Below are 26,224 nucleotides of genomic sequence, written 5' to 3' on the forward strand. Positions count from 1 at the left end.
CCAAAATTCTTTAAATATTTATTTATTTATTTGAGAGAGAGCGAGAGTAAAAGAGTGTGCATGCAGAAAGGCACAGAAGGACAGAGGGAGAGGGGAGAGAAACTTAAGCCAACTTCTCATGCAGCACCAAACTCAAGTCAAGACTCAATCTTATGACCCTGAAATCAGGGTACTGAGATCACAAACTGAGCTGAAACCAAGTCAGACACTCAATAGACTGTGCCACCCAGGTGCCCCTGTCCAAAACATTTTAAACAAAACAAAAAACAAAACAAAACAAAACAAAAAAACATTTTAAACAATATTAAAGAATAATCACAATATAAAATTTTGCAAAAAATAGTGTTTTTATATATTTCCTGAGTACATATAATACTGATTCTGACTCCATATCACATTAGATATCCTTCTTACTATTTAACACATAAATTATTTATTTGATTGTTTATTTATTTAAACTGAGAAATGAATGCTGTTTTATTATCCACTGGTTTTCCAGAAATCCCTATGAAATAAGAATACAGGGTATTTTGTTTAAACTCCTAATGACTGGGACGTTTGGATGGGTCAGTGGTTGAGCATCTGCCTTTGGCTCAGGGCGTGATCCTGGAGTCCCGGAATCAAGTCCCACATGGGGGTCTCTGCATGGAGCCTGCTTCTTCTCCCTCTTCCTGTGTCTCTGTGTCTCTCATGAATAAGTAAATAAAATCTAAAAAAAAACAAAACAAAACAAAACAAAAACTCCTGATAGGTTTAGTTATATTAATGGGTCATAAATTAATAGATTCTCTTTGATTAAACCATACATGTGCTCCTTTTGCCCTAAAATACATGTGCTCATATTTTAAATAGTAAATGAATTTGAGCTCTTATTTTCTTCTTTTGTCAAGTATTTAGATCAAGTCTAGATTTATTTCTGAGAAAAACTATGGGAGTTTTATCTTTGATTTTTTTTTTAAGATTTTATTTATTTACTTGATACGGAGGAAGAGGGAGAAGCAGACCCCCCACTGAGCATTGAGTCCAAAGTGGGGCTTGATCCCAGGACTCCAAGATCATAACCTGAGTTGAAAGCAGACGCCTAACCAACTGAGCCAACTAGGTGCCCCTTATCTTTGATTCTATCTAAGGATGACTCAAAACTCTTGGGAAATACTCAAGAAAATTTTAAAAACACCAACAAATTTATTTAGCTGAGAAATATTTTGTAAAATTTTCCTTTGATAACTTGTATAAAATTTTCCTTGTTGATCAGTTGCAAGATTCAAATATTTTCAATTTGATTCAGTTATATTGAAAAAAAAGAGATCCATTTCTGTTTTCTAAATTGTTTCCATAAATCAAATTTATAATGTAAAACCAAATATAATATTTGTTATTTTTACTAATTCTTTTTGTAAATACAATTTTTTGGAGAGATTTGTGTTCACAGCAAAATTGAGGGGAAGGTACAGAGGTTTCCCATACACCCTCTGTCCTCACACATGCATTATTATCAACATCCTTCACCGGAATATACATTTGTTTCAATTGGTGAACCTACAGACACATTATAATCACCCAAAACCCATAGTTTACATTACAGTTCACCTTGGTGTTATGCATTTTTGGGTTTTGGACAAATGTATAATGCCATGTATCTATAATTATTGTATCATATAGAATAGTTTCACTGCACAAAAAAAACCTCTGAGCTCTGTCAATTCATTCCCCCGCCTCCATGCTCCCCAGTTGTAAGCCCTGGCAACCATTAATCTTTTTCCTCTCTCGGTAGATTTTCCGTTTCCAGAATGTCATACTGTTGGAATCATATAGTATGTAGCCTTTCCAGATTGGCTTCTTCCACTTAGTAATATGATTTTAAAGTTTTCCCATGCCTTTTCATGGCTTGATGGCTCATTTCTCTTTAGTGTTGAATATATTCCATCTGGATATACCATAGTTTATTTGTTCATTCATTTACTAAAGGACATCATGGTTACCTCCAAGTTTTGGCAACCAGGAATAAAGTTACTGTAAATATCCATGTGCAGGTTTTTGTGTGGACATAAGTTCTTAATCATTTTTGTAATTTTAAATATATAATGATACATTCCTCAATTTGTAAAAATGTTTTTAATGCTCTACTTCATTCACTTGTGATTTAGGAAAATAGAAGTCACAGATAAATACATGAAAAAGAGAGAAGAACAAAGAACACTGTCTTTTATATGGCAAAAATTAGTGTTTGAAAGATTTGGGGTAGGTTGTTTGTTTGTCTTAGAAGCCCAGTAGTATAGAGAATACTAGGTACTGCAAAATTGTAATTTTCTGTCACATTAAGGACAGCAAAAGCTATTTCTAGTCCGAGTGGTGGACGTTTGGAGAAATTTGGTGGAGACAAAAAAATAGTTGGTAGTGTAGGCCCTGTTCTTTGATTTTTGGCAAAACTGAAAACTGCTGAGGTTTGGGGGGATGTTCATATCGATTACAAGACAGATTTTGGAAAGCATAGTTATTCCTCCCCTCATTCCCCAAATAGTGATGGCTACAGTTTACTAGAGATGTCACAAGTTCAGCAGGATCCCAGAACAAAACTTGGCCAGAAGGGAGACAGAGTATCAATAGCTGAGGGAAATGACAATGCAGAAAGGCCTGAGTGCTCTTCACAATAACGTGGTCACTCTAGTATAGTGGAAGGTAGACTGCTGAGGGTCTTCTAGCCTGTGAGAGCAGGAATATGGAAGGACTGAGATGGTAGCTGGATCTGCAGGTCTGAGAGAGTCCAAGTGACCAGACCTCAAAGCATGAGCCCAAACAAGTACCATGGACAGCAGCCACCAAGCTAACACTTTATCCCCAAGCCTCCTGTAATGTAGGATAATACACAAGCCCCCCAGCCAGTGATCTGTCCAGAGAAAAGGAAAGAAGGGGAAAGAAGAAACATCGGTACAATCTCAATATTTACACAGTGCACTAAGTTTTAAACAGCATTAACTAGTTGCCGTTCATTATCAAAGATTTTTCTGCCATCAGGGAAGTCAGATTCAGTTGGGAAGAAGGAACATAATTATGTTTCTGCACATTTGAGTGAAAGTGTACATTTTTGACATAGTTTATATTTTCAAAATTTTTAAGAAGCTAAGGATTTGAAGTTATAATTATATTCTTGAATTATAGATAGTTTGTTATCAGATACATTAGAATGGAAAGATTTGCCTCATATATTGATTTCTTTCCTACACATGTAGTACTGACTTTTTCTCAATACTTCATAAACACTTGTAGGTTGTACTTGGTATATATTTATTAATTTTACATTAATAATTATATTCCTCAGATCATTTACATTCCATCAAAATTGTGAGAATAAAAACTAAAATATTATTCTAATCTATGTTTCTGTCCATCAAGCCATTCACACTAAATTCATTCTTCTGCATGACCTGGGATAGCCAACTTATTTTAGCTATTATTTGCAAAAATTGAATATTGATTATTCCCAAGCCATTCTGCTTATTTCAGCTGGCATCTGACTGACTGTCTCCCAGGTTTGCAACACTGGCTTTTCTCCTTTAATTCTATTAGTTCATTCTTTGGCAGCCTAACTGGAAACCAGTGACCAATTCCTTGAGCTTGGCTCCTGGGTCTCCACATCCTGAAATGTCACACAGGCAACTCATGTATGATAGTGTTAACCAATATCTAACTGGTAGGAATGGACAGTTTTATTTGTTATTTTTTTTGTATTTGATTGATCTTTTACTTGATATATACTTCCGCCCAATATAGATGTTTTTAATTAGAGAGCACAATGATTATTATTTTATGATGGCCTTTATCTTCTGATCTTAATTTTTACTTTCAGTGACATTATTTTTTCCAATTCTGTTTTATTCTATAAATTTAGTTGGTGTATCTTTGTCCCCAATCCAAATTTTTATTAAAAGTCTAATTTTTTATTGTTTCTGCAGAAGTGTGTTTCTTGTAAATCACGCATGTGTCTGGTGTTCGTTTATTACAGCAGTATGACACTACTTAACACCTGAGGAAATTTACATAATTTTCAAGTTTATTGTGTAATGTTTACTGTTTTTGAAGCTCACCTGGAAGACGGTTGCTGTGATTCTCTAGCTTCTCAAACTATGGATTACCTTCTATGAAGCACAGATTGCTATATTTTTCCTTCAACCCCAATTTATTCTGAATTTTGATTACTTAAACTATTATTGTTATTATTAATCAGCCCCCCACATTTTTTCCACTTTGTAATTCCCTTTTAAGATATTATATTATGTAGCAATTTGTAACAAAATTGCATAAATTTATAAATTATATCAGCATTCACCTTCTCCCTTTCCACAGCTATGTGTTTAAAAGCAATGTTTCTGGAACTTCCCTGACTGGATTCAAATCCAGATCTGCTTTGCACTTTCTGTGGGACCTTGGGAAAAATACCTAACTTCGATGGGATTCATGTTCCTCATATACAAGATAAGGATAATGATAATACTTACGTCAGTTTATATGACAATTGTTTATAAATTGAGCTTGACTGGGTAACGTGAGAACAAAAAACTTTCCTACACCCAAAGAATTGAGAATGGACCATGGCACACAGTACTTGCTGTTTAAGGTTGTCCACACTGTAGCGACTTCTCAGTTAAGAAATTCTTCCAAAATCTTATTTTGCGGCATTAAGTCCAACAATTTCTGAATAAAAGCTATATGGAGGGATCCCTGGGTGGCGCAGCGGTTTGGCGCCTGCCTTTGGCCCAGGGCGCGATCCCGGAGACCCGGGATCGAATCCCACATCGGGTTCCCGGTGCATGGAGCCTGCTTCTCCCTCTGCCTGTGTCTCTGCCTCTCTCTCTGTCTCTCTGTGACTATCATAAATAAATAAATAAAAATTAAAAAAAAAAGCTATATGGATAATAATTCTTCTAATATTTTTCCAACTGAAGGTTGCGATATTACATATTGATATTTTATTCAATAGCCATTCTATTGAGTGCCTTTTCTTTGTTTTGAATTAATAAGCAGACAGACTTTCTCCCAAGGTCCTGTAGAAGCCTTCTTCTGGTTTTCAGATTATCAGAACATGTAGTTATACAGCTGTGTGTGAAATTCTGTATCACTTGTTCCACACGTAGGGGAATAGCTTCTCAGGTTCATGTTCTGCATTTTTTTTAATTCAGTCATCATTCTAAAAAATATTGTTTTTGATTTGTTTGGTTTGTTTGTTTGATTTCCTGAATTTCTATCCTATTTTTTTCAGTAACTTCAATTGTCTCTGTTGCATAAACTATTATTTTTATTGCCTGCCATATCATTTTTTTGTTGACAATTACCCATGTATTTCCTTCAAACTTTAATGAGTCTTGTTGAATTAATCTTTGCTTTTAAGACAAACATGGCTGCAATCCTTGAACCTCTTCATTCATTAATTTTATTGTCTAGGATTCTAATGATATAACACTGCCCATCCATTCAGACTCCAGCATATTTCACCATGGGGCAAATATTGATGATATTGAACAGAGATTATATTTCAGAGTACATCATCTGTATGATGTTGCTCAAGGGCCTTCAGGATATGTGTCACAGAGCTGGAAACCCAGCTTCTATTAGCTCATGGGCTTATATAACATTGCATAGTTATTGCAGTATAAGGGAGCCAGATGCTCTGAACCAGTTGTTTCCAAATAGTCTTTAATAAACTCACTTTTTTTCTTAAGTCTTTGTTCAATTGACACTATCTCAATTATGTCTACCCTGATCAGCACATCCAATATTGCAACCTGTTTCTCTTCATCTTTTTTAACATGATTTTTTTTATTTTAATTTTAATTTTTTATAGAAAGAGAGAGAGCATGTGTGCAGGCCACAGTGGGGGACAGAGAGGGAGGGAGAGACAGTATCTCAAGCAGGCTCCCCTCTCAGCATAGAGCCCAACTTGGGGTTCAGTCTCACAACCACAAGATCATGACCTGAGCCCAAATCAAGAGTCAGATGCCTAACTGACTGAACCACACACGTGCCTCTTCCTTCATCTTTGAACATCCAATCCATTACCTATATATGTATTTGTTTTCTTCTTTCCATTACATGTGTAATTTACTTGTTATATTTACTGCTTATGGTTTGTCTCTCCTATTAAAATGCAAGCGCCATGAGGGTAGGCATCTTTGTTCTTTTCCCTGACACATTCCAATTATTCAAGAACTTAAAACAATGCCTGATATATAATAGATGCAGAATAAATATTTGTTAAATGTTTTGAAATATCTCTCTAAAAATGTTTCTCAAGGACAAAGGCAATATCTTATTCACTTTTTAATATTTAATGCAAGAGGTATGATTCAAACATAATAAATCCAACAAATATTTGTTGAATTGCTTAAAAAAAGAACACTAGCAGTTTACTTCTAAAGTTGCTTTTGCCTTATTGTCCTTTTGTTTTGGTCAATTCAGCTGCTTTCTGTGCTTACTTTTCTTGTTTGTTTGTTCTTGGCAAATTGCATAGTGTGCCTTTCACTGATCTTAGTAGTCAACAAAACCAGGTGTTAGATTGTAAAGTTTCACTCACAGTCTCAGTGTCTTAGGTAACATAGTCCATCTGGTAACCTGATGGACTTGCTGGTGTCACAGGTGGGCTCCAACTAGATGACTCCCAGAAGAAAGTCTGCTTTGATGTTAAATGTATGAGGTCCCAGAATCTGCTACTCTCTCTTCCTTTGATCTCATTCGCTTCTTTGTCTGGCATTTTCTTCTATCTTTTTCAATCTTTGATGTTACTTCCATGGCAATGAGTTCACTTCTCATTGGCTTTTTCTCTGGCCTTGTTTAAATTTGGGAGTCTCCCTGTTTAGAAGATTCCATTTTCTGTCAAATTTGGATTTCAGATACTTTTGAAGTTTCTCATTTGTAAATATTTATCTCACTTTTGCTCTGATAATCCACTTTATAATAGAGGGTGTATGAAAACAGATTCAAACAGATGTCTTCTTTTTCAGTCTTTAAAACTTGCTCTGGCTTTGTGTTTGTTGAGCCATGTGTAGAGTTCATGGTCTTTATGGAAAAGAAGCACATCACTGACCTTTGGAATATTCTCAAAGGTTGATGAGTTTCTCCCATTTCAAATGACACCATAAATCTCAATTTTCCCATGAAATCTCTTGATTTTTAAATATTAGCTCAAATGCAAATAGTTAAAACTGAAAAATACCAAATAGGTCATGTGAGATAACAGCAGTCCAAATCTTTCCTAGGGCCACCATTTATGGCTTCTGCTCTACTATTTGACTTGATCAATGACTCAGTTTGTAAATTCATTGGAATGTCTGATCTTTTTTTAACTTTAAAAGGCCTATGGTGCATATAATGTCTTATTTTTGTTCCTACTTTAGGGTCACATCTCAGGGTCATGAGATCAAGCCCCATGTTGGGCTCCACACTCAGTGTGGAGCCTGCTTGAGATTCTCTCTCTTCTTCTCCCTCTGCCCCTTCCCCACTGCTCTCTTTATCTCTTTCTCTCTAAAACAATAAATATAAAAATATTTTAAGAGAAGAAAAGAAAATGATGGCACACAGAAATTTAGCAGCTTGACTAAGGCCTCAGTCAAGAGGTGGAGCTGTTGAAATTTCAAGTCCTTCAATCGAGAACTCCATCTTTTATCCACTACATACACTGCTCCCACTCTTGCTTTTTCTATTACTGGTTCCATGGAGTTGGTCTCTCAGTGAATCAGGCTCTAGGCTAGGATCAACAGCTTGTCCTGATTTGCCTGAAACTTTCCCATTTTTAAAACTGAAAGTCTCATATATCCAGAACCCCCTTAATTTTGGGCAAACTGTGTTATACACTATTTGGTGGGATTTCTGTAGTCTCTTTGATGGGAAGAAAAGAAGAGGTGATGTACTATTACTTAGCAGCAGAAACAACCAATGTTTTCTCAAAAACATAAATCAGTTCCTCATATTTTCTCTGCCGAGCAACACTAATGCTCTCAATCTACAAGTAGGTTTTGCACCAGGGGCTGGATTCTACCACTTTTTGTTGTTGTTGCAGTATTGTTAGCATTCTCATGGCCCAAATCTTGTCAAATGCTAGCCTATAGTTCTGTCTCTAAATAGGTGTCTTCTTAAAAAAAGATTTTATTTATTTATTTTTAGAGAGAAAGCAGGGGGAGGGGCAGAGGGAGAGGAAGAGAGAGAATCTCAAGCAGATTCCACGCTGAGTGTGGAGCCCAACATGGGACTTGATCTCATGACCCTGAGATCATGACATGAGTGGAAACCAAGAGTCAGATGCTTAGCTGACTGAAACACTCAGGTGCCCCTAAATGGGTATCTTTTTACAGACTCATGGACATCAGCGGCTGACACAGCCCAGTTGGTTCAACTCATTCTTCTAACTTGTTTTGACCTGATTGAACTTAGTTTTAGTTTAGGTTTTTGGACAATATCTTAAATCATGTTTATTTTAGCATTCAAACAAGGAGCTCATAGGAAATCCTAACTGCAGTATCCCCCGTACACCCAAGCAGTTGGGGCTTCTGCCGTGGAGCTGGCCCCAGAAAGGCCCCACTTTGACCATCCTCCAGTTCAATTTTTCCTCATGGGGAGTCAAGAGGAAACAACTATAGGAAGCTGCTACCACCCTTATAAACCATGACCTTCCTACACAGCACTTCAGAGCTTCTTGTCTAAATAATTCTGAAAGGGCTTTGAGGGCCTGAAGAGCTATCTCCCCATCTGCCCTCTTGAGGATGAACCATGGGCTGACAGGTCTGAGTAGTGGCTAGGGGACAGTTGTTTACACTATGGACAGGGCTTGAACATATGGGATGTGGCTGGAAAGGTACATTCATCAAAGCAGGAGATTAGAACATATTTTATTCAACAGTTTGTTAGCTTATTTGTAACCCTTTAAATATTTAAACTTGTGGTATGTGGGTCTCCATTTGTACTCTTGCCTCAGGCTCTACACATATTCAACTGTGGCCTGGCTAATTCTATATTTTATTGATGGTTATAATAATTCAGCCCAAATTCAGCCAGCCTCAAGATGTCATTAGATAATTAAAATCTGGTACCACCTCCACCAATAGCAGCTGAAATAAAATAAGGAATTTTTTTTAAGATTGATTGATTGATGATAGATAGAGAGAGACAGAGAGAGACAGAGAAAGAGGCAGACACAGAAGGAGGGAGAAGCAGGCTCCATGCCCAGAGCCCCACATGGGACTTGATCCTGGGACTCCAGGATCGCGCCCTGGGCCAAAGGCAGGCGCTAAACCGCTGCGCCACCCAGGGATCCCCAAGAAGGAATTTTTTTTCATTTGTTCTTTTAGCTCATGTTAATAAAAACAAAGATTTTTTTTTTCCTTTTTGGTATAATAGTAATACTGAAATACTCCCTCCATCATGTTCAACACAATTACTTTACTTTTAATTTACATTTAAGAGAAGTTTTTATATTCCAGTTTGCCATTACAAAACTTGGGAGAACACAAAATTAGCAAATACACAACTCCTAACAATCTTAAATTTAAAAGCAGAAAGGAAAATGGCAGGGATTAATAGGGCTTCAAGTCCTGTATACATTCAGAGGCCAGAATAAGGACCAGAACCCATGCTTGTCTCTTGGATTATTCCTACTTCAGAGAGAATTTCTGGTCAGTGAGGGATCTCCAGTAGAACACTGCACAGATCTGAGCTCAAATCTTGTTTTCATTACACAATAGCTATTGGAGAATGGGGATGGGGATGGTCATCAGTCTCTCTGGTCTCGGTTTTCTGTTTGTAATGTACAACATAATAATTTCCCTCACAAGCTGCTTTAGAGGTTAAACAAAATCACAAAATACCAACAAAATAGCATTTCATATTTTCCCCTCCACTTTCTTTGTCTTTATTTCTGCTTTGCATCTACTCACTTTCTTTTTCTTTTTTATTTTCTTTCATTTATTTTTCTCCATGTAGGCCTTCTACTTTATCCTTGCAGCTGAGTTTCCAAAGAAAAAAGGATCAATAACAATTACACTGCCACATGATCTGGAAAACGGTTTCCTTAGTGATTTGTGGTTATTTTGATCACTAAATAAGTAGTTATATTGTCTGGCCAGTCCTTTAAACATGTCTGAATTCTAAGAGAAGTGTCCTTTAGGCAACATCAAGTAAGGGTGATGGCAAGAGGTGGCCTTCAAGCATGATGGACCTATAAGGAACTTCTTATGGGAACCAAAGTTGGCCAATTGTTACCTTTCGTAATTACAGAAAGAAACTTCCTTCATTTACTTAACATATATTTATTGACTGTGCATTATGTACCAGACAGATATATATATATATATATATATATATATATATATATATATAGCAACAGATTTCTATAAAAATAAATAAAAGTAAAAAAGAAAATGTCAATCCTTATGATGAGCTTGAATTCTATGTCTAGGGTGAAGATGAAGAGATAGACAATTAAAAATAAGTAAATTCAATAATATTCTAAAGTGGCAAGTGTTTTTGAAAAACACTATCAATAAACATAAATCAGATGTTGTAATTTTAGCAGGCAATATATGAAATATCTTTTAAGTCATATATTCTATTGCCTCAGTTTCTCCTAAAATACTTCTATATGTGGTTCAAAATTCAAAGTTTTTTTAAAAGTGGTCAGTAAAAAGTAAGGCTTCCTTCTTCATTGAATCCAGTATTTTATTATCTGCCTTCTCTGTCCCTTTAGTCACTTCCAGAGATTTCTATCTACATGCTGTCTGCTATCAAGTCCATGTTTTCTTTCTAATCTTAAACACAGATACTCTTTATACTGCAGTCTACATTGTTTTTCTTTCCTTTTAAAAATTTACACATAAATTTTTAATAAACATCAGAATATATAGGGCTGCCTCCTTCTTTCTAATGGCTGCATAATACTTCTGTGTGGTTTTGTCAAGCACACACAACAAACAAGGTGAGCCCAAGGCCAAGATCTGACTGAACCACTTATAAGGATAAAGGAGTCACTTACAGATTCAGATTGTTTGTGACTTACAGAGTCAAAAAGGGCAAGAGTAGCCAAACATTGCTGTCCACCATTGTCCCTGTCCTATGCACCAAAAAATGATCCAAATAAAAAGGGGTCAGATGACCACAATATAGGGAGTTCCCTGTTGCTATGGGCCTTATCTAGTTATTTCAACCACTAAATAAGCACTTGTATAATGTCTGTCCAGTCCTTTAATCAAGTCAGAGTTCTAAGAGAAGCATCCTTTAGCTAAGCAATTCTTGATGACACAACTCTATTCTGAGAGTGCAGGGCAGAATGTCTCATGCCTTATCAGAACCTAGGAAGCAACAAGAAACTGTGTCATGACCACTTCTCCCGGGGGAGGTGCAGTGAGGGGGAAACAGCATTGAAGCTGCTGATCACAGGCCTCCATCTTCTGGTGTTCCAGGAAGATCATAAGGCATCCTGCCAAGACTCAGATCAGCTAGTGTGCAAAGCTCTGGTTGTGTGGACCACGTAGATAGTGTGAGGTCCCTAGGGCACCCTGGCAGAGCTGTTTCCCTATGGAGCTTAGCATAATTCTTAATTAACCCCCGACTTTTGGGGAATTCCCAATCTTTTATTATTCCTAAAATACACATGTTTGCTTATAACTATAGGATAAACTGCTAGAAACAGATTGTGGGGTTGAAGACCATGTGCTTACAATTTTGACGACAATGACCTTTCTTTGATATAATATTAATTACCATCCCACTAACAATAGATGAAATAGCTCCGGTTTCTCCATACCCATGTCAACATTATAATGTTTTTAGTCTTTGTAATCTAATTGAAAAATATCATTGTAGCATGAATTTGCATTCCTTTTCTTAATGAGTGCAGTTGAACATCTTTTCATATATTTGAGAGCAGTTTGTACTTTTTACATATTCATGTTCTTTAATTCGCCTTTAACTATTAAGAATTCTTTGTAGGAGTTTTTAATTATTAATTAAATTTTGAAGTACTTTTCTAAGTTATTGGGGGAGTAATGTCATTATATATGTCTTTTTAGGAAAGTCACATAGAATTTTTAAAAAATTTTATGTGAGGGGATCCCTGGGTGGCTCAGTGGTTTAGCACCTGCCTTTGGCCCAGGGTGCGATCCTGGAATCCCGGGATGAGTCCCATGTCAGGCTCCCTGCATGGAACCTGCTTCTCCCTCTGCCTGTGTCTCTCCCTCTCTCTCTCTCTCTAGGTCTATCATGAATAAATAATAAATAATAAATAAATAAAATCTTTTAAAAAATTATGTGGAAAAAATTTTATGTGGATATTTGTCATACATATTATTTCCAGGTTTCTGAAATTTATGTCAGACGTAGAAGAACCATCCACAATCCTTGGTTAAAAAATACTATCTCATATTTTCTTTAAAATTTTGATAAAACTTACATTTGAAGATATATGTATACTTATATGTTTTTAAGTGCTTACAGGGATAAATCTAATATAGTTTTATTTAACTAAGTGTTCTTTTTTTTTAACTAAGTATTCTTATTAAAATATTTTTATTTTGTAAAATGCTTTCTCAGTATTTATGACATGGTATTATGCAAATCAATATTTTTAGAAATGTTTTAACAGTTTTGGTGCTTATAAAATGGCTATGTGAACAGGATCATGGAGCACTTTTGATAGGGAAATAATTATTGGATTATAAGAATCTCAGAGAATGGGCCCTTTATAAGAACCTAAAAATATCTCTGCTAAATCCTTCTGCTCAAGACTGGAAGTGAAGTGGATTGCTATAGTTTTCTCACATGCTTTTGGAGAAAATCATATTGGCTGAGTGATGTGAGCTAGGATCACATTCCAAAGAGAAGCAAAGGATCTACATTCTTTCTGCATTTTTTTTTTTTTTTTGGACAGAAATTTCCTAGCCCTAGATGGGAGGAGAAACAAACAACTTAATACATCTTACTGTGACAAAAGTCCTCAGGGGGCTCCATAGAAAAGCATGAGGACGGATGGATATCCTTAAGGTAGTCTAAGATGGGGGGATGAAGATTACCATATTTTCTTGCCAATTATTGGCTCATAATGCTAAAATTTTAAAAGGGACATAGATTTTCATAATATAATTAACCTTGGTATTAAATTTGAAAGAGCATAGCTTTGGAGCAGCAGGGTGTGCTCTGACAATGGGTCATAAGAACCCAAGAACCTGTTTTTGGTTATCCTGCTAGTTGATGGTAACTGGGGCTCATATGGGCACATATGGTCCCATGGCAGAAATCAAATCAAGAATTTAGATTCTCATTTACGACAACATTGTTACAAAATAAACTTTAGAATTAGATATTTTATTTATCCTGCCAATAAGGTGCTAATATTGCTTCTGAGTAACTGAAGTTAAGAGTTTTCATTTTCCAGGTTTATATAACTCGTTAGTAGTAAAGTGGCAGTTAGAACATAAGACTCCTATTCTACTGTTCTTTCTTTTCCACATAGCCTTTAAGATGAATCTGCAAAGATTGGAGAACTCCAGTTGTTCCAGAGACTTCTCCCAACACACAACTCTCATATTCTAGTACAGTCGACATCTAATGTCACCATTAGAGTCAGTCTGTCTTCTTATATGGTCATTGGAGCAACATGGCTAGGCAGTCTGGCAGGGGCTTGAATTCTCTGAAGCAGAGTTTACTTCAAAGGAATACTCCAAGATGTTTCTTTCCCATGAGGTACTTTTTATAAGACAACATGAAATTCAGGCATTTCCTGAAAAAATCTTTCCAATTTCATAAATTGAGTGACATCACTGGATTTCATTTCCCTCAAATGCTGACATTCACTTTAATGCCACTCAGCTGTGATCTTATAAACATTCTCCGCACAAGAGAGATAGGTAGCATAGGCTTAAAAATAAATGTTAAATCAGGCAACTGGGAGAATTTTAGAACCATCTTTTAGGTGGGTAGAGTTAAAGTATTTGGGGAAATGGTAAGATGTACAGATGATTTTATGTTTTCTATTGTCCTCAAGGTCATAAAAGATATCTCTTTCAATATCTGTGTATTCCTTATTTTTTATTTTTTCAATCACTTAAAGTTGACAAAAGAAGATGATTGATATTTATAAATTTCCAGTTATCAACAACTCAAAAAAAAATCTACCCGATATCCTTCTGAGTCAGAGTAACAAACTCTTTTCTGAAGTTAATGAATGGTGTTTCTTATCAACAGTACACCAAGCTGAAGTTAGGATCAAAAGAGGAAATCTTTCTTACAGCTCATGATGGTGATTGAAAAAAGGTAAGTCAAACCCCAATTTTTCAATTATTCATCTCCACCTCCTCTGTTCTAGTATGCACCCCACTGGTTAATGAATTTGTTGCTTAACAGTTTCCCATTATCTGTCCAGCAATCCCCTGCCTCTATCTCCCCACAGGTCTCAACCACATAGTAACTGCTCTAAAATAGTTCTCTTCAAAGGTAGGTTGTCACCCGGAGAATTTCTAAAAAAATTTTTGAGAGTTCTGATTCAGTAGGTCTGGGTGGGACCTGAGTATTTTCATTTTTAACAAATCCACAAGGGATGCTAATTGGGCTGACTCCTGAAACAGACATTCAGAATTACTGGCCTAAAACATAAAACTGGCCTTACCCTGGGTCTACCATCTCTGTATATCTATTGCCTAGAACAAAGTCTGATATGCAGCAGGGGCACACTTGTTGAACTGAACTACTAGCAAAGATGGATGACTTTTGGCTGCCAGTTTGCAGAACCTGTGCAATCTTCTTTGTGTTGCAGCCTCAGTGCATTTTACTGTGCTTCTTGCACAAGAAAGCAAGAAAGAACTAACCATTCATATTGTCAAATTTTGCACAGGAATGAAGGTTAAACACAGTGCCTATAATATGGATTTTAGATTTCTTTGGATTTTATTTATTTATTATCTTTTTATACTCAGAAATATTTGACATATAATATTAGTATAATTTCTGTATTTTTGAGCTATTTGAAATTTATTTTTGAAAAAGAACAACTGAGTGTCACTACTAGATTACACAGTGATACAGAAAGGCTATAAACAGAAAACATTTTTAAAAGTGAAAAAAGGAGATGTCCTGATTTTAAAATGCACACAATTTGCTTACATCCCATTATTGATAAGGCATTTCCCCTCCACACACACTGCTCAGATGCCCTCCTTGGACCATTCCAGAAGGCTGCCTGGACTTAAACAGAGATGAACACAGGTTAAGACTTGTTGGGCTCCCCCATGTTTTCTCTTTTTTTTTTTTTCCCCCCATGTTTTCTCAATAGCTCTTTTGTTTCCTGATATTTTTACTGACACTGAGCAAGGAGCCTGGGGACCCACAGGGAGAGTCAACTCACCTCATAGTCGATGTCTAAGGCATCTGCTTCACCCTTGGTGCGAAAGTGCTGTGTGTGCTTGTCCACAGAGAAGTTCACCTGCTTGCCAACCCGCTCGATTAGGACTGAGTGCCACTGCTGGTCGTCCAACAGACTGCCTAGGGTGACCGAGGGTGGGCTGCTGCTGAGGCGAGGTTTGCTGTCATCTGTGAAAGCAAAAGGAAGACAGGATGGCATCCGTGCCCAAGGACAGCCTTGAGGACTAGCACATTTTGCAAGCAAGGACAACTCTCTCTATATACTAAAGGTAAAGAATTCTCTCTCTCCAGGACCAGAACGGTGTTGGGCTTGTAAAGCAATAACAAGCTTTGCCCACAGATTCCAGGACCAAATTCTAGGTCAGATGATGTACACATCCCCTTATGGATGTGAAAGGACACGCTTTCAGAATGTGAACAATTAAGTAATAAAATATACTATATCCTAATGGCCATCAATAATATTGAAAACAAGGAGTATCACATTTAGAAATAATACACAGTTTTGTGTTTGAATGGCTCTTGAATAGAGGAAACAAATCTTGAGTTATGCTTTGGAGGAAGAGTGAATTCTGGATAAGTAAAGGAAGACAGTGGGCATCAAGTTACATTGTTACCTTGCAAAGGCAAAGGTGAGGAAATAATCATTTTAGCCGTGATTTTCAAGTGCCTACCATATGAATAGCACTTAAGTAAGAAGTTTATACACTATATCTTTAATCCTCTAAGGGAAGATTATTATCTACATTTCATAAATAACGAACCTGAGAACCAGTGAGAATCAGCACCTATGACCCAGAGGTGTAGCCGGCATTCAAACCCAGGTCCATTTAACTCTTTTTACTCTGTGTGGCATGGACCATATGCATTGATTCCATCTAAACTGAACTTGGGGGACACCTGGCTAGTTTAGCGGTTGAGTATCTGCCTTCGGCTCAGAGTGTGATGCTGGTCTGGGGATTGAGTCCTGCTTCGGGCTCCGTGCTAGAAGCCTGTTTCTCCCTCTGTCTTTGTCTCTGCCTCTCTCTGTGTGTGTCTCTCATGAATAAATAAATAAAACCTTAAAAAAATAAAAAATAAATAAACTGAGCTTGGGAGACACTCCTTAGGAGGCTGTGAGAGATTCAAATGTACCTTAGGAGGTACATTTTTTTCTATCAAATTGAGCTGGTTCCCCCTTCCCTCTGTCCCTCCTCCAAAATTATGGAAGTTCCTGCCAATACCCTTTTATCGAAAAGATTACTGCATTTTTCCTACTGCAGAATAGCTCAGACTTAGCTAAATGAACAGTTAAATGCAATTAATTAAGACTTATGTATAAATTTACAGGTTTTAAATGTTTTATTATTCAGTCCCCTTAGAAACTGAAAGCTAAATGTCTCCCTCCCATCTCCTAAGACACATTTACCAGGACAGCTGCAACAGTCTGCTTGAACAGTGTGGCATTAAGGGGGCAGGAGCCACCATTTCCCCTGTAGGCTGTTCACTCCCACCTCCATTATGGCCTCATGGCACTGCTTCCTGTACTGAATAACACTTGGTTGCTTCAGATGGGGGGGGGGGGTGAGCATCAAACTTATTGTAATTGAAAAATAATAGATGGTGCATTCATTGCTGACTTTATTTCATATTTTTTTCATTATTTCTTCCACAACTTTTACATTCTCTCGATTGGTCAAATTATGCCAATAATTAAAAGATACTTCTTCTTTTTCTTTCTCCCTCCTCCCTTCCCTCTCTCTATCTCTTCTTTTATTCTCTTCCCTCTTCTTTCCTTCCTTCCTTCCTTCCTTCCCTCTTTCTCCCCTCCCTTCCTCCTTCTCTTTCTTCTTTATTTCCTTCCACAAAAAGGTACCAATACCTACCTGTGCTGGCCATAGTGGCAGGTGATGTATAAAGGAGATAAAGGAGATACAGAGTTAAAAGGCATACTCTCCTCTCTGAAAGTCATAATGTGGAGTCTCAATAAGTAAATTGATAAAAGGTATATTGGTGGCATACAATGTTTAGTACCAGGAGCTAAGCAAATGCAGGACAGGGAACTGTGAAGCTCCAATAGAGCACTGACAAGTCTGAGATTTGGATGGAAGATGGAGCACAATCACACAGCCAGAAGAAGCATTGACAAGGCTTGGAGGTGCAGGGAAACATGGTAGGGGAGTCCATGCAGCAGTGCCATAATCATGCCAGTCTGGCTTATATAATCTAGGACTAGTATGCTAGTATGTGCAAGGTAACCGTGTATTATATTTACCTTTAAGGAATGGGCATTGGTGAATTAATAAATCAGAGATTACTAACTCAAATTAACATTTAAAAAAGTTTATTAAGTACTCCAATCACACTGAGGATAAGAGGACAGAGTCTTTAACATTTTTTTATTGTGTGCTTACTCTTATATAAAAAAGATGATTCTGTCAGCTGTATGAGAAGGCAAGGCTGGGGCACCTGGGTGGCTCAGTGGTTGAGCATCTACCTTTGGTTCAAGGCATGATCCCAGAGTCTCAGGATCAAGTCCCATATCTGGCTTCCTGCATGGAGTTTACTTCTCCCTCTGCCTATGTCTCTTCTTCTCTCTCTGTATCTCTCATTAATAAATAAATAAAATCTTAAAAAGAAAAAAAAAAAAAGAAGGCAAGGCTGACAGTAACACTGGCAGTAATCTAGATGAGGGACCCAGGCCTTCGGTAAAGAAAGGGCAAGAGGGACGGATTTCCAAGTGATAATAAGGTGGTAGCCTTACTTGGATATTGTCACTTGGATGTTGGAGGGAGAAGTGATAAAGGGAGACTCCCCTAAGGATGATCACTAGGTTTTCTTTCCTTGAGTAGGAGGGTGCAAATGGTACCAATCATGAGATACACTCAACATAGAAACAATACCTCTCCCTCTCTCTTTCACTCCAGAGGACACACATACACACACACGCACACACACACACACACACACACACACACACACACCCTTAATCTATAAAATAAATTTGTCCAAGAGCTAATGAACTATTGAAAGAAACTTGGTGTGCCTTATGTCAGTTCTGGGTAATAAGGCAAGAGAAATTAATATTAGAGATTTCACTTTGATATGTGCTTCAGTTTTCTTCTTAAAAGTGAAAAAGACATTTAACAATTATTTATTTTTTCTTTTTTTAAATATTTATTTATTTTTTCATGAGAGACACAGACTGAGAGAGACGCAGAGACATAGGCAGAGGGAGAAACAGACTCCTTGCTGGGACCCTAATGTGGGACTCGATATTGGATCCTGGGATTATGACCTGAGCCAAATGCAGGTGTCCCAACAATTATTTCTTAACAATAAGCCAAAAGCATTAAGCATTTGAAAATGCACATCCACTATAGGTCACAGAAGGAAGGAAAAAAGAAAAGGACTCACATCCTTTCTCCCTATGTATTTATTCAAGGTGTTGCTTTTGGTGGATTTTAGTGACATCCTGAGTACTTTCAGAGAGCTAAAGTCAAATATTCAAATATTTTTCTATACTATTATTCCAGCTTCAAAAGATGAATTTAATTATAAAAGGGTCAAAGTGACTATATTTTTTATTTAACTTTTTGGATATAGTGATGAATCTTCCTCACATCCCTGCCTCCATATGCTAAACTTCCATAGGTAATCACTGTTACCAATGCCCCATTTCCCCTTCCAGAAAAAAAAATTGAGGCATATGCAATCCACATATACGCTGTATCTATACTTTATATACATACATTTTATGTATACTTTTTACTAGTATGCAATCCACATATACTTTATACATGCAATTTATAAATGCTTATATATGCATCATATGCAAATATATGGCAATATATGCAAGGCTTTATATATATATAAATATATGTATTCTTTATTTCTCCTCTTTTAATTTTTTACCCTAATGATGAAATACAATGCACATTTTTACGTGCCTTTTCATTTTCACTTAACCTATCCAGGAAATTTTCTTATATCAGTATTTAAAAATTGTATAGTTTTTTTTTTACAGCTTCAGAGTATTTATTGGATGATATATGTGATATATATTTTTTTAGCCAGTTTATTACTGATAAATATTTAGGTTTCAATCTATTCTTGATACCTAATACTGCTGACATACCTTGCATGTAGCCATCATTTTGGATGCGTACAAGCCTTCCTGTAGGTAAGGAATGAGTGGTCAAAAGTTTTCACATTTGCAATTTTGACAGGCACTGCCAAATTGTCCTCTGTAAAAGTTGTGGCTATTCAAACCCCTACCAGCAATTTATGAGAGTGGTTTTTCTCTACAGGCTTGTCAAAAAAATATGTTCAAGCCTTTAGAATTCTGTCTGTGTGATAGGCAAAAACAGTATATTTTTAATATACATTCCTCTTGAAAGGGATCAGTTTGAAAACCTTTTCATTTGTATTTCCTTTTTTATGATCTAACTCCTCATATTTCTTACCTAGTTTTTCTTTCATTTTCTTGTCAATTTGTATTTAGTCCACTTTCTGTAACATGGATTATGCGAACATCTTTTTGCTGTTGTTTTTTTGCTTTGTTAATTTTTTTCTAATTTTTTATTATTCAGACATTCATGTGCTGAAAAAAGCACATGAAAAGAAAATCATTTTCTTTTTTCATTTATGGCTTGTTTTATGGACTTGTGTTATAGTTTAATAGCTTAATATGTCCTCCCTTTCTGAGATTGTTAAAGAATTATCCTATTTTCTTCCACTTCCTCTGGCAACCATCAGTGTTCTCTGTATTTACGAGTCTGATTCTGTTTTTTGTTTGTTTTCTATTCATTTGTTTTTTAGATTTCACATATAAGTGAAATCATATGGTATTTGTCTTTCTCTGACTTATTTCGCTTAGCATGATACTGTCTGGGTCTATCCATGTTGTCACAAACGGTGAGATCGCATTCTTTTTATGGCTGAATAATAATTCTTTGTATATATACACCACGTCTTTACCCATTTATCTATTGATGGACATTTGGGTTGCTTCCATATCTTGGCTATTGTAAATAGTGCCACAGTAAACCTCATTTGGATTTAATCTGGTATGTGATATAAGTTCTCTGGACGTGTATATTGGTATCTTTAAATTCTAAAACTTCAAAAAAAAATAAATAAATCCTAAAACTTCTAATAGTACGTTTCCAAGTTGGCTGATGCCCCCATATTCTACTTCCATCCAATGCCACCATCATCATCATAATCTTCATGCCTCAGAACATCCGGACAGGAGGAAGCAGAGTCAGCATCTATAGCCCCATCCACATTCTCATCAAGGTTAAAATCGGCCTTCCTCTCCCACATCCTAACCTTGTTTTAGCAAGTTTTTTGTTCCATGCAATGATCCTACTCATAATTCTAAGACTTTAGAGGAATAAAAGTGTATATCTTCTTAGATAAAAGGCAGCTACTTCCCTCAACTGCATCTAATGAAAACTTGAGCCTTAATTAACACACTTATCTTCTCATGCAAAATAGGTTATGGAATTTTCATGAATATTTATAGCAATTTGATGACCTTCCCTCAAAAGTGAATTAATATTATTTCTTCTTTACACTGTTTACTTACTTAGCCAAATCTTTTTATTGCTTAAAAATTATGCAAAACAAATTCTCACCATTATTTTTGAAAAAAAAAAATCAGTAAGTATTGAGGAACAAAAAAATGTTCATAACTTTTTATCTTGTAATCTACATTCTGGAAGTCTCTTCTAAGAAAACAAACTGAAATATGGTGAATTTTTCAAAATATCTAATAATTTAAAAATGGAAGTTGATGTCTAAACACTTGGAAAGAGAGAAAAAATAATAAGACTTTGAATAAACTTAAAATCACAAGATGGAATATTTTATAAGCATCTTAATGATACTTATAAAGTACTTACATCATTTCAAAATTATACTCAGTACTGACTGTCATTTTTTGATAAAATTAAAAAGTAACATTTAATAAAATCAGGGTTTACACCTGCCTGATTTAAAATATATAAAATCAGGATAGAAAAGAACATATAAAGACTAAATCACAAATTTGGGAAAGAAACAGATAAGCACAATGAGAGAACAAACCAAAGAATGCATTTACTAAATTATTAACAGAAGCTTTGATTTTCTTTTTTCTTTTCTGTTTTCTCTGTATTTGTAGTGGACATAACTATCTTTGATAATGGGAAAAATAAATAAGCTTCATTAAAAACAAATTCCTTATCCTGCATAGCTGGTTCACTGTATATGAGTGATGTGTAAATTATTGACTATCCCCTCCAGTACAAGTTCCTTTTTAATTAACAAAGAAAATGGTAGTTGCAAATGAATTTCGCCCACTCCTCCATCCATTAGCCCATGCTAACACTAGAAATCTTGTATTAAAACAAATTGAGTGAAAATGAGTTTGTTTAAACAATTGGGGAAACAGGGAATTTCTGAAATTCATCAAGAAAGATGTTTTAAAAAAAAAAAAGATGTTTTGAATTCTATTTACACTAGATGTTGCTATGAAGAAAGAAGAATGTCAGCCCTAGGAAATGTTCTATCTTGCTTAGAAATGTTCATTATTAGGAATTAAAAAAAAAATTCATTCTCAAGAGATTATCAGACTCCTTATACTGAAATATGTATCTCCAGTTTTACCTCAGTGGCAATTGAGGTTCAACTACTATCTTTACTAACTTCCAATTTCTCAAGACAAGACAAAAATTCTAATGGGCAACTGTAGAGGTCAAAGACAAAAATATGCAGAAGCTACCTTTATAACTAGAAACATGTTAGGGAGAAAAATAATTTCTTACTAATTAAATAAAAACTTGTTTTCATATGGTTTGAGATATAGTTAAAATGAAACAATGTAAATACTTCTCAAGGCCCTAGAGCACATAACAATTTTACAGGAAGCTTGAAATATTTCTAAAATATTTCTAACTTAATTTTTCATCTTTCTTCTCTGTCAACATATTGTGGATAAACATGTCAATTTCTACACCCTTAGAACTAACATTTTCCATCTAAGGGCATACATATTGCAGTGTTTCCACCCAAAAGTCTTCTTTGATTAGATCTTCTTGCATGGTCTTACCTTAACAGTTCAAACATGGATGTCACTTTAACTTTCACAATCTGTGAACTTCAGATAGTCTGAACAAAAGGGAATGGGAACTCTTGCTCAAGATTGTATTTCAGCAAAAAGTCACTTACGGAAAGGGCTCCATTTATGCTTAATGATATAGGTGGCCGCTCATATGGAAGTCCTCAATGCCTGCCTCCATCCGACCTTCATAACTGACCTTTCTACTTTTAACTTTTCAGATTATCAATATTGGTATTCATTTATACTATTAAGCTTCTCACATAAAGCAAGCACTTTGTATGTGCTGTTTCAATCATCCCTGAACAAAACCTGCAAAAAGCTGTGTCAAAGAAGCCATATGACTTACTCAAGAACACAAAGAATTAGGGTTATGATCAAGCTCTCTCTGACTCCAACATTAATATTCTCACTACCACCTCATTGGGAGAAAAAATGATACTCCCATTCACCCTCATTTCTTACCTCCTGACCCTTTCTGACCATCTTCATACCACCATACACACATGTAAGCTATGTAACTTAGCAGGAATGAGGGGTTTCAGGAAAGAATCTGATGAATGGAAAGGAGAGAGTTGTGGAAAAGAAAAATGGGGGCAATGCTAAGGGGGAAACAGTCTTTAGAGTGAGAAAGCAAAGTTCAACTCCATAAGCTATCCAATATCGTAAAGGCTCTTGCTTAGAAAAATGCAGGGCTAATAAATGTTCTCCTATGTGCCCAGGGGAGGCTTTCTGGGAAAAAAGAAGAAAAGAAAGAAAGAAAGAAAGAAAAAGAAAGGAAAGAAAAAGAAAGAAAGAAAGAAAGAAAGAAAGAAAGAAAGAGAAAGAAAGAAAGAAGAAAAAGAAAGAAAACTAACAATAAGAGACATGATTCCAGTGGGGCCAACATTCAAACCAGAGTAAATCTTTATATATATTACTAAAACAATGAAACATAGGTCTTTAGCTGTTAGGATATTTCTAAATTCCATTCAATAAAACACTCTCTAGATTTAGGGGTGGTTGCTCAAGTCCAGCCTCTAATTCATATCCATCTTCTGTGATTTTGCTACTGTAAAAAAAATGCTATCTTATTACAGTGGTGGTATATGGTTTTGATAATACATAATCTTATACTTTAAATTAATATCACAAAGTTAAATGTAAATAGAAATAATTATTTTACCTGGTTGAGAGCTTCTTGAAATCAGGGATGGGTAAATACAACTTTTAACCCCTAGTGGCTAGCTCAGTACCTGACTTAATGTGCTTGTTCAATAAATTTTTACTATATTAATGACAAAATTTATGAAAAACGGGGTGCATCTTATCCACTTGACACTTAGAAACACCTGTCTTCCTCTACTTTTTATAATAAAATGTCCAGATAAATCAGAGTTCATCCATAAAGCCTTCCTGGGCCCCTATATTTAACCATGATCCCTCCATTGTCACAGTCTAATCGTGAACATGGACTTAATTATCTTTAATATGTAATTGTTTTGTGAAGGTTTGTAACATTTTAATTATTAATGTAAGAACAATGGGATAGGGCTGGAGGGGATTCTGATCCCAGGTACATAATAATAGAACTATGTGATCTTGGACAAGTGACTACACATCACTGACCCTCAGTTTGGTCATCTGTAAAATGGGTTTGGGTATAGTTTGTAGGGCTATTATGTGATTTTAAATGGGATTTTAAATGAGATACATATTTAAAATATCTAGTATAGTGCTTAAGTGCAGGCTTTCAGAAAAGAGCAACACTTAAAATATCTTCCATAGTATTCAGTACAAACTGAGAAGCATGATAAACATTTTATAAATACATGTGGGTTGGTTTATTCAAATGTTTATTATTTTATTTTATTTTATTTATTTATTCATGAGAGACACACAGAGAGAGAGAGAGAGAGAGAAGCAGAGACACAGGCAGAGGAAGAAGCAGGTTCCATGCAGGAAGCCTGATGTGGGACTCGATCCCGGGTCTCCAGGATCACGCCCTGGGCCTGAGGCAGGTGCTCAATTGCTGAGTCACCCAGGTGTCCCTATTCAAATGTTTAGATTTCAAAAAAGCTAATGTAAATGTCCATTTGGCTTTTTGGAGAATGTGCAGATCTTTCACCAATATCTCAAGATTTCACAATGAGTTGATTATTCACTCAATTGCTTTGGCCTCTGAGACCTATGCTTGCCTCCCCAAGGACTTTGCTGTGCATGTGTTTATTCTATTCCAGGATTCTCACTTTACTATAGCTGTGCTCATCGCAATTGCACATTCTGCCTCAGTTAAAAGGCGCTAAACTCTTATAAGGATGAATGACCTACATGTACTATTGATGTCTTGCTTAGTTCTTACAACAGTTTCCCAGTCATGTAATACCTGCTCTTTGATTCTCCCACCTGCATGTATGGGTTAGTGCCGTTGGAGCCCTGCAGAGGGCAAACTACCACAGGTGGTGTGAATGATATAGGTACAAAGTGGGAAGAGGAATCTCTCCTTACAGAGTAAGAGAAGAAATCTCTTTCCCATTAGTACTTTCAGAAAAAAAAAAAAAAAAAAAAAACCTCTACCCTAAGAAATTAATTAAATGGGAATGACCTAGGTCAATTTCACCACAGAACGGACATGTCCAAGTGAGCTACAGTAGGGGTAACTAGGCAATGTGAATCAGACAGTCAGCAATGAGCATTACTTGAAAAGAATCACACAGTCCAGGGTAGCCTCGGCAGCTGGCCATGGTGCTGAACCCCTACTATCCTGAATTGCTGAATTGTAAAGTCAGATTAAATAAGGGACACACACTGGAGAACTGTCACTAAAAGAAGCACTACTGGAGTGTCCATGGGATCTGCGAAGGGGAAAACTACCTCCTACCTTGGCCTAGCACCACCCTTTAGCCCACTAACTTGGATTCTTGGATTCTTCCTCCCTCCTTCCCTCTCCCTCCTCCTTCCCTTCCTGCCTTCCTCCCTCTTTCTCTCTGCCTCTCCTCTCTCTTTTCTTCTCCCTCTGCCTCCCTTTCTTCTGTCCCTCTCTACTTCCCCCTCTCTCTGTCTCTCTCTCCTTTCCTCCTCTTTCTGTCCCTCCCTCCCCCTGCCTCTTTCTCCCCATCCATCCCTCCCCTCCTCTTCACATGTCTCTCTTTCTTCCTTCTTTCCTCTCATTCTTGATTCATTTTTTGAAAAGTAAAAAATAATAATAATAAAAATATATAAGCATAAGCTAATCAGAGAAAGGCATTTATCATGATTTCACTCATACATGGAATTTCAGGAACAAAACAGATGGACATAGGGGAAGGGAGGGAAAAATAAAATAAGGTGAAATCAAAAGGAGGGGATCCCTGGGTAGCTCAGCGGTTTGGTGCCTGCCTTAGGCCCAGGGTATGATCCTGGAGTCCCGGGATCGAATGCCACGTTAGGCTCCCTGCATGGAGCCTGCTTCTCCCTCTGCCTGTGTCTCTGCCTCTCTCTCTCTCTGTCTCTCATGCATGAATAAATAAAATCTTACAAAAAAAAAAAAAAGAAGAAGAAATCAAAAGGAGGCAAAAAGAGACTTAATTCTAGGAAACAAACTGAGGGTTGCTGGAGGGGGGTGGTTGGGGGGTGGGGTAACTGGATAATGGGCATTAAGGAGGGCACTTGATGTAATGAGCACTCAGTGTTATATGCAACTGATGAGTCACTGAAACTAATAATATGCTATATGTTAATTAATTGATTTTAAATAATCTTTTAAAAGGTAAGCATGATCATGGATAA

The 26,224-nt window shown here is 36.4% G+C and overlaps 1 protein-coding gene across 1 annotated transcript in view; it reads right to left on the reverse strand.

The window, feature by feature from the left end:
- CNTNAP5 (contactin associated protein family member 5) overlaps nucleotides 1-26,224 on the reverse strand; it is a 796,877-nt gene that overhangs the window by 404,462 nt on the left and 366,191 nt on the right. The window contains exon 6 of the mRNA XM_072788823.1: nucleotides 15,377-15,561. Within this exon, the coding sequence (XP_072644924.1) occupies nucleotides 15,377-15,561 (185 nt within the window). The remainder of the gene's footprint in view (nucleotides 1-15,376; nucleotides 15,562-26,224) is intronic.

Source organism: Canis lupus, chromosome 20 (assembly GCF_048164855.1).
Source record: "Canis lupus baileyi chromosome 20, mCanLup2.hap1, whole genome shotgun sequence".
NCBI lineage: Eukaryota > Metazoa > Chordata > Mammalia > Carnivora > Canidae > Canis > Canis lupus.